This window comes from Crotalus tigris, unplaced genomic scaffold (genome assembly GCF_016545835.1).
Source record: "Crotalus tigris isolate CLP2741 ecotype Arizona unplaced genomic scaffold, ASM1654583v1 scf7180000017601.7605149639:7615979, whole genome shotgun sequence".
Lineage (NCBI taxonomy): Eukaryota > Metazoa > Chordata > Lepidosauria > Squamata > Viperidae > Crotalus > Crotalus tigris.
This window is the reverse complement of record NW_024096505.1, coordinates 6,513,139-6,523,135: the sequence shown is the minus strand read 5'-3', so window position 1 is coordinate 6,523,135 and position 9,997 is coordinate 6,513,139. Positions and strand designations below refer to the sequence as shown.

General features: G+C 40.6%; 1 protein-coding gene across 1 annotated transcript; it reads right to left on the bottom strand.

Annotated features, from left to right (window-relative positions):
• Positions 1–980: 980 nt before the first annotated feature.
• Positions 981–6,681, bottom strand: CUNH21orf62 (chromosome unknown C21orf62 homolog). The gene is made up of 2 exons (XM_039368008.1): positions 6,543–6,681; positions 981–2,502 (listed from the first exon to the last, which is right to left on the bottom strand). Exon 2 carries the CDS (start codon positions 1,909–1,911, stop codon positions 1,261–1,263), a length of 651 nt encoding a protein of 216 aa, XP_039223942.1. The 5' UTR covers positions 1,912–2,502; positions 6,543–6,681; the 3' UTR covers positions 981–1,260.
• Between the last annotated feature and the right edge of the window lie 3,316 nt (positions 6,682–9,997).

Sequence of the window (9,997 nt, the reverse complement as noted above, 5' to 3'; positions counted from 1 at the left end):
TAGGAATTACTATCAAATATATTGATTTTGTAAACATATAGTAAATTGAATTGTGCAAATTTGGCAATGGGAAAACCAGGTTCATAGAAAGACATTTTTGGCCACACACCAATTTTACCTTTATGAGCTGACAAACAAACATGGCTTACTAACTATTGTCTCTTATTTTGTTCAGACTTACAAATATTAATAATTTTGGAACAAGTACAATATAAAGTCAGTTTCAAATAATGGAATAACGGCCTGGCTTGCTCTGTAATTGTATAACCATTCAGACTCAGTGAAGAAACTGCTTAATAGAAGAATTTCTTTTCTGACTGGTATAAAAATAGAGTGCTAATGTTGTGATTAAAGGCATGAAGCTAGAAACTGGAACACTTTGAGTTTTAATCTGACTATAGACACAAAGGATCACAAATGTCATCAAGACTGGGTGACCTTTGGTCAGCCACTCTCTTTCAGTCCTACGAGGAAGACAATGGCAAACCACTTCCAAAATTTTGCCAAGAAAACTACAGGGACTTGTCCAGAGTACTTGCCAAAAGTCAACATTGACTCAAAGGGGCACACAGAAAGTATCAGGAAGGCTATATGCAACTCAAAAGGTACATTTCTCAGAAGAATTAAATCTTAACTTCCATATGCCTATATGGAATAAATTAGCCTACATTTTTAATGTAACATTACTTGAACAATAATTGTTTATCAGCATTAAAGGCTTGATTTTTATAGCATTCTATAGATCAGTGGTTCTCAACCTTTTTAATGCCGCGACCCCCAACCGGTTGTAAGTCGAGGACTAAACCGGTTGTAAGTCAAGGACTAAACTGGTCGTAAGTCAAGGACTTTCTCTGCCCAGGAGCGCCATGCATGCGTGGTGCCGCCCCCTGCGCCGGACGAGGCGTAGCTGGCAAGTGGCAGAGACAGAGCAGGCCGACCACCAGCTGGGCCACCAGCTGGCCCAGCTCAATGGAGGTAAGGCACCCATCAGAAAGGGGAAAAAAATGGCGGACAGCCTTGCTTGGCGACCCCCGTGAAATGGTCGATCAACCCCAAATGGGGTCACGACCCATAGGTTGAGAACCGCTGCTATAGATTATACTGAAATAGGAGCTATTATGACTAAAGGTAATTTATCTCCCTGTTATTTTATTTTTTTATTTTTGTAATATAAGGAGCAACAGAAGCTTAGTTTCTACAATATCTCAGGATGACTCATTTTATAATTTCTACATTATAGAAATGGCCAAAATTTGTGTGCTAATAAATGAATGTTATGATACAACTTTTGTTACTTGGAGTAAAAAAGTTGTCCAAATGTGGAAACTGGTCTGAAATGTTGGAAATATTTTCTACACTGTATGATTTCAATGGACCACTGCCATTGAAAAGAGATGTGTCTAAAACAGCAACATGAGTAATCATGTTTTTGTCTTTGTATGACATCTTCAACTTGCCTTGGGCTCCATTGTCACAGCTAGTAGAGATTGTTAAACTTTGCTGTTTTATTTGGCTATTATTCTCACTTCTTATCTGTAATTTTTGTAATCCCCAAATAGTCAAATATTTTGTCGTCAAAGGAATAGTGCCACAGAGTGAGAGTTTTAGATTGTGCACAGATGTAACATTGAACAAGATTCTCAATATATCAGTTTCAGTGAACCAAATTACCAAATTATCGTAGTAGGTTTTGTCTACTGTATAGGGCAAAACAGTCTTACAGTTACAAATTAGATTTGCCAGGCTATAATCACAATCATTAATCGTATCAGGAGGACACATGCATTTACGAATTGTATTTTCTTTGGTAAAAATAAGTGTGTTATTTTTTTCACTGCACATAAAACTATCTACACAGAAGCTTAACAGACCAATCAAAAAGAGATTATTCCTGTGGGCTGAAAAAGCCATAATTCTTGTGGCACTGATAGCTCTAGGCCCTCACTTACTTAAATCAGAAAACGGGTTTTGCTCCAAAGCAAAACAACATCCATTTATATGTGGGAGTACAATAAAATGGTTGAGAGTTGGGTTCAATAGTTCTTGGAAATTTATTCTATCCTCTTTACAGCACAGAAATGGATTAAACTCAAGCCGAAATCCTTATTTCTTTAATGGAATTTTCCCATTTTTCATTTTTGCTTCCATCGGGACTGTAAGTCACTGTCTTCTAGTTTCATTTCTCATTTTGTAAATTTGAGGGAAAGAGTGATCTAATTGATAAGATCATTGCAAGGATTTAAAAAAAGGCTGGATACGTCCAAATATTAATGCAGAGCTGTATTCCTTCCTTTGTAGGTTTCAGTATAACTCTCTTGCAGGCTTAAATATAATAATCAGATGAAAGATGTGCCTGGAACCAATTTTCCAGAACTTTTCTTGAGGTTAAGCTTGATGCATATCTGTTTGCCTGGTAATGGTCAGAGATGTTCAAAGACTGTTATAGTGAAACATGTCTTATATAAGTATATGTAAGGACCATATGCAGCTACTTCAGGGGATCTGAAAAACAAATAAGCTTTATTTATTTATTATTACTAAAATCTCTATGCTACTCCATTCCAGGCTGGCAGGATGTAAGAAAAGATAATGCATTAAAAACTAAAAGAAAAAATACAATAATAAAGATATAATCTACAAGGGGTTTGCGAAATATAACTTCAGACCCAGAGCAAGGGACAATGTACACTAGGCATCAGTTTTGTATCAATAGTATGGTAGTTGCGCTGATTTTTTCACAGGCTGGTGACTAGTAGAATTCTCCAGCCCACTAGAAAATACAGAAACCCAGGAAAAACCCAGGAAACCCAAATATCTACACAACAGCTTTTTTAAAAATAAAGTACAATAGTAACCCCATTCAATCATTTTCTAAAACAGTCGTAACATTCTGTTACCTTATTTTCCATGCATTCTTGGAAAAGTTACATGGCTGGAAAATAACTAACTGAATTAAGACAGCAGTGACATCCTTGATTTATAGTTTTTGACTGAAATATTTGGAATTGTATTTTGCCTCTACAGGCAAATTTCTAGTAATCAGAACTTATTCCCATTGCAATGATGTTTCAAAAAGGGTAGTCTTCTACTTATGGATGGGGGCTGATCCAAAAGCTTTCATGAGATAGACAGATTTTCATTGTTTCTGTAGGCAGTTTTTGCAACTCTTTTGTAAACTTTGTATAAAGAATTTAAAAGGGAGTTGAGATTGAAGGTCACCAACTTCAGTCTTATTCCAAACAAGCAGCATCCCATGTATTATTATTCTGTTCTATCATGCACACCCCATTCACCCACTCCGCTTTGCACTGTCCCCTCATGCTTTCCCCAACCTATGCAGCACCTCTTGCGCACCTCCTCACTCCACACCTTCCCTCCTCTGCACCTTCCATGACCTACATGGCACTGTTTGCACACCCCCAGGCACCTTTCCTGACTTGCATTCTATGTACGCTGTCCCAAGCCAGGCAGCACCTCTCACACACTCTTGCAACCCTCCCCATGCACCCTTCTTAAGTATACTGACCCCTAACACTCCTCCCTGACCCATAGGTGAAGAGTAAAACATATTTTTGATTCATTTAAAATATTCTCTTCATTTTCTTTACACTATTGCCCACCTCATAGTGACATCATAGTGGCAATGTTTTTTTTTAGAACATTATGTAATCGTAGCTATGCTTTTTGATATAGATGCTTAGGTCATAGTTTAATCACACAATAGTTTATTATGCTTAAAAACATTTTAAAATAATACAGTATTCTTTTAAAAATTAGATAAGATATATAGGAAAAAAACAGGCCTCATATTCAGTTCCTGGAATTAGTTTTCTTTTAAATAAACTTGCAAATGCCAATGTTTGTTTTAAAGCATGTGGTATCATAGCAGCCTGTCACTCCCACAAAATATTTGTACCGATAGTGGAAGACCTTTAAGCTGAGATTGAGCAAGTTAGGTATTCAAAATTAAAAGATTTAATATAAAATGCCAGGAAACTTTAATCACTGAACGGCATATTGAAAAAATGGCAACTAACTTATTGTATAGTGAAGTGCAACACCTAACAAAGTATCCTTCAATAGGCCTTAAAATATATTTTTATAGCACATTTTAAAAATTGCTTGATGTAGGGTTAATTGCTAATGCCAACAAATATAAATCTTAAATATTTATTTCAGAAGATTACTGAAATAAAATTTTAAATTAGTAGGTACAGAGTTTCTGGATGTTGAAAAAAACTGCAACTGGACTGCCTTTTCACAATTTAGTTATATTAAATATTATTTATCCAATAGTATAGCATCATCTGCTATCCCCAATAATTTTATATCTTTATCTATCTATTTATCTAATAGTAAACAGCAACTATATTCAAATTTAATCCTAAATTTTGGTGTATTTCATGAACTCTGGCTAGCATAGCATCTATTCTCATAGGAACTTCATCGAAGTTTGAAGTTGGGTTCTTTGTGTATTTACAGCATAGGATAAATTCATCTGGGCAAGAAACAGAGCTTCCTTAGTAATTCCTCAAGACATTTATCTACAGACAAAGAAAACAAACCTCCCTCCCTGTTCCCCCCCCCCTTCCCAAATCTGGCAGCTCTAAGTATTTGTAGTTGTGGCTTAAACTGACATAACTGATTTTCATCGATATACCTTCACTGCAGTATGTAGGAAAAAGTTTTGAAAGGTGAAAATGAGCACTTTGAGTTTTGCTGGGAATTCCTTCTGTTCTGCAATCAGTTGGAACATATTTCAATTTTACTTTGCTTTTTCTTTCATGTTGTTTGAAGGATTTATTTAGCAGTTGGCAAATAATTCAAGAAAAGCAACATTAAAAATGTTCTAAAACTGGAATATGGTATCAATAATTCTTATAGAATTAATTTTATTTCATTGTGATACTTGTGTCTATTCAATAGACACAAGTATCACATCATGCCATAGAAATCATATCATAGAAAATGATCTATTTATTGCATAATATACTTACTTTTTATCATCTATTCAGGGCACACTTAACAGGGCACCAACTTTATTTTGGTCATATTCTTATTAACTTAATCCATTAAACAGACCGAAAAAATAATAGTACAACCCTACTTAAAGCTCATGTTGTTGAAAGCAGTCCAAATTAGTCCATGATAGGTCTTATTGACTTCAAAGGGACTTTCTTCCAGAAAAATACTTATAAAAATCTCTATTTGTTACAATCAATTTTGTAATTTTTCAAAAAAATTATAAAATATTCATTTTAATTACAGCCATTTCAGAGCTAAATAACTGCATAGAATAGCACTTTGACTATATTAGTAGAGCTGGAAGTTATATAAGTGAAGCAAACTATAATCCTACTATTTTATTAGGGAGATCCTTTTTTACCCCTGTGCTTCTACAAGTCAGGATAGGGGTTTTCTAAAGAAAGTGAGATAAGAAATGGCAGGTTCCTCAAGAATAAAACAAGACACATCAAATCAGGCTTAGAGCCTCAGACAATTGCTGTCTGATACCCATCAGCCTATGACTGATCTCAGCTGAACTAAGGAAAGTTCTCTTTGGCTAAATCTGTAGAAGATCGCTAAGGAAGTTAATGGAAAAAAAATGTTTCCCATTTACTCTTCTTCCAGCAGCCTTTCTCCATATCCCATAGTATTTCAAAAAGTGTTTTTGGGGTGGCAGTTGACTACAGGAGAGAGGTGATGGGATACTGGTTTTTGTTCCTATAAATCATCTTAAATAACCATAGATACATACATCCTACAGCAACAATTCTGGATTGCCATTTATTTTGTACAAGCCTCTACATCTGGATGTGAAAAAAGCTTGTTCTTATTTAGAAGACCTTATAAATCTTTTCATAGTAAAGCAGCACAAAACTCAAGATTCAGAATTACATTTCCATTGACAACAGAAGTTTCTGGTTGACTGTGATGCAATGCTGCTGACGTGGAACAGCTTAAAGACACATCAAATCAGGCTTAGAGCCTCAGACAATTGCTGTCTGATACCCATCAGCCTATGACTGATCTCAGCTGAACTAAGGAAAGTTCTCTTTGGCTAAATCTGTAGAAGATCGCTAAGGAAGTTAATGGAAAAAAAATGTTTCCCATTTACTCTTCTTCCAGCAGCCTTTCTCCATATCCCATAGTATTTCAAAAAGTGTTTTTGGGGTGGCAGTTGACTACAGGAGAGAGGTGATGGGATACTGGTTTTTGTTCCTATAAATCATCTTAAATAACCATAGATACATACATCCTACAGCAACAATTCTGGATTGCCATTTATTTTGTACAAGCCTCTACATCTGGATGTGAAAAAAGCTTGTTCTTATTTAGAAGACCTTATAAATCTTTTCATAGTAAAGCAGCACAAAACTCAAGATTCAGAATTACATTTCCATTGACAACAGAAGTTTCTGGTTGACTGTGATGCAATGCTGCTGACGTGGAACAGCTTATTTCTTAGCACCAGACATTTCTTTTCTCTCTTTCTGAAATAACCAATGTACACTTTTTTTTTGAAAATAAAGAGTACTTACATTTGCAGCTTGTGAGCAGTTTCGCTGTACGTTTCTTCTCTTTGTAGATCTTGTCTTCTAACTGTTGATTTCCTTTCCTTTCTTTTGACAGCCTGGCTAATCAGCAAGACTAAAAGGAATGTGCGGCCTTGCACTTGCTGTTCTTTTATGTTTTCTGGAAGCTAGCAGCAGTCCTAATTGCCATGACAACCAGGACCAATGCTGGAAGCCTTCATTAATAATTAAATAAATCACATACCTGGTTTATTAATCCTTTTTGCATTCTTCGTTGGGTGTTTCATGCTATTAGAATTTGTCTTGGAAATAAGAGGACATTTCTAAGAAAACAACCATGCAGTTTTGAAATGAACTTTTTGCACTTTCTTAGATGTCTGTGTGTGGTAAGTGTTGAGTCCGTGGCAGGAAGCAGACACGAGAAGCAGTTGAAGTTCTCAATTTTCTTTATTCTGCGTTCAGCTTACAAGTAGATGGCTTCTGCAGCTCCCAAAACCTCCCAACTTCTTATATAGACATTTCCTGGGTAAATACGATACTTTTCCTGCGCCAGCACCCGCGCATGCGCACAGCGCTTGCGACAGCCTGTCTGGTCCCGGGCAGCTTTGCACCTGCCCGGGACTGCCTGCAAACGCCCGAGCGGTTTGCAAGGCTCGGGACATAACACCCCTTTCCCCCGGGCTAAAACTACTACCAACATATAATCATTTATTTTATGCAGTGTTCTGCTTCTCAGTGCTCCTATCGTTACCTGGCTTTTGTTTAGCCAGCAATGTTATGTAATCCGCTAAGTATTTAGGAGACTTCTTTGCTCTCTGTGACCTTCTCAGCTCTGGGTTACTAGCATGAGTTCCCTGACTGGAGGGAGATGTGAGCCTGTTCTCCTTATTTTGCCTTGGTGCCTTCCAAGGACTGTGCCCTGCTGCCTGGCCTGCTTGCTCGCCCACCGGGCTCGTCAGGCCAGGGCTTCTGTCACTTTGTGACCTGGTTGACCTGCCTAGCTGTAGACCCTCGGACCCCTTGAAGTGATAGCCACTGCTGGGCGTCTCTGTTGAACCTCCTAGGTCCATCCAAGACCTGTCAGGAGGCTGTCCATTCCCTGAACCCCGTTCTGTGTCCGGGCTTGTGTGGGGTTCTGTACTTTCCCAAAACTCAGTTACTCCCTGATTTGGGCTAGAGGTGTTGTAGTCGGAACTTGGTTCCTCGACCACCTCCCTGTATGTTTGACCCCCTGTAGGATTTGGGGTAAGGTCAGGCCAACCTTGGGGATTGTGTGCCAGCTCTCTTGCGGGGAATGATTTGTTGGGATGCCCCCGGGTATCCTTCGTGACTGGAGTGCTGTGTGATGTGTGTGGAAAGTGAGTATGCCCCCGGGGTGACTCCCTGGCTGGAGTAGGCGTGGATGCCTGGTAATTAGGTAGGCTCGTAGAATTCTTGTTCGGAGCTCTCGCGGAACCCTGGGATGGGCCGTTTGTAGCTCCATCAGTGGAGATGGGCAGCAGCTCATGCCCTTCCCTTTGCTCCAAAGGGTCCCCCTCCCCCCCTGGAAAAGACCCAGGAGTCTCATCTGAAAAGTCCCGCCGAGGGCGGAGTTGGTCGATGTGCCGACACAGGACACGACCGTTGTCCAGGGCTACCTCGTAGGAGAGAGGACCTGTGACCCTGGAAATAGAAGCGGGGACCCATGTATGACCAGGCCCGTAATTGCGAGCCCAAACCGGGGCACCCACAAGTAGTTGTCTAGATGCCCTAGGATGTGAGGTAGATGAAGGCAGTCTGTCCGGATGCAACCGGTCAAGTTTAGTAGTAAGTTGACGCCCCCAACGAAGTTCAGCTGGGCTTTTCCCTGTAGAAGTGGACGGTGTGGTGCGATAAGAAAGGAGAAAGTCAGCCAACCTGTGATGCCAGTCCACGTAGGTGAGTCTTTTCAATGCGTCCTTTGTGATGCGCACCATATGTTCAGCCATACCGTTGGTGGACGGGTGGAAGGGTGCAGACGTGGCATGACGAATCATGTTAGCCTGTAAGAAAGCTTGGAATTCGGAGGAAGTGAATTGAGGGCCGTTGTCGGACACAATGACATCTGGCAGCCCGTGTGCAGCAAAAATCCCCCTCAGTACCTGAATAGTCTTTGCAGTGGTGGTAGATGAGACAGGTACAACCTCAAGCCATTTCGAATGGCTGTCAACAAGGACCAAGAAGAACTGGCCCTGAAAGGGCCCAGCGTAGTCAATGTGCACCCTAGACCATGGGGACTGCGTTTCCTCCCATCTATGCACGGGAGCTTGGGGCATCTCTGGGCGAGATCGTTGGCACAAGTGGCATGCATGCACCTTAGCCTCAATATCTTTATCTAAACCAGGCCACCACAAGTGGCTGCGCGCAAGGGCCTTCATACGAACAATGCCAGGATGACCCTCGTGGAGGGATTCTAAGACCCTAGTCCTCATTGAGGTGGGAATGACAACTCTGTTTCCCCAAAGCAGACAACCTGAGAAAGGGACAGCTCGTTCCTTTTGGACCAGAAACACTGAAACTCAGGACTAGGGCAGTGCTCAGGCCAACCAGACAAAACCCAGGAACGGACACGTGAAAGTGTGTGATCTGTACCTGATTCAGCGGCAACATCCCTGGCACTAAGCGGGAGCTCGGGCAAGGCTTGGATTGATAGAATGTTGACAGCTGGCGCAGGGTCAGCTTCTACTACTGGCAGAGGCAATCTACTGAGGCCATCAGCATGTCCCATTTCTTTTCCAGGCTTGTGGAGTAAGGAAAAATCATATGCAGACAAAAAGATAGACCACCTAAGCATTCTAGGGGAAATGATTTGGGGAGTCTGCTTACGTGTGGTAAACAGTCCCAGCAGAGGCTTATAGTCAGTGAAGACCGTGAAGTGCCTGCCATATAGAAAGTCATGAAATTTTTTAATTCCAGCAACAACAGCCAGAGCCTCCCTGTCTATCTGAGCGTAGTTGCGCTCAGCAGAAGACAATGTTCTGGAGTAATATGCAAACAGGGAACCTGAGTTCCATCAGACCCATGAGGTGGATCAGGACAGCTCCAACCCCGTAAGGGGAGCATCACAAGCAGATGCACACAGGAGAGACTCCGTTTGAATGTGCAAGTACACTGTTAGAAGTGAGCAAACGCAGACGTTGTTGAAAACAACCCTCATGGTTTGGACCACTGCCACCACTGCTTGCTGTCTAGTAGCCGGTGAAGAGGGCTCAGCTACACTAGCTTTTTGTGGAAGAAAAGAATGTAGAAATCAGGAGGCCAGGATGGCCTGAAGTTCGGCCTTGGACTTTGGCCTAGGTGCTTCTTAAAAATAGCAGTCAGTTTGGATTCCGCAGGATGAATCCCAGCAGCATCAATTTTGAATCCCAGAAATTCAGTAGAAGGCAACCCAATCTTGCATTTGTCTTTTCTGAGCTTGAGGCCTGATTTCCTGAATCTTAACA

What these genes read in the sequence shown, in the direction of transcription:
- CUNH21orf62 (XM_039368008.1), bottom strand. Translation starts at nt 1,911, where the DNA reads ATGGCTTTTTCAGCCCACAGGAATAATCTCTTTTTGATTGGTCTGTTA.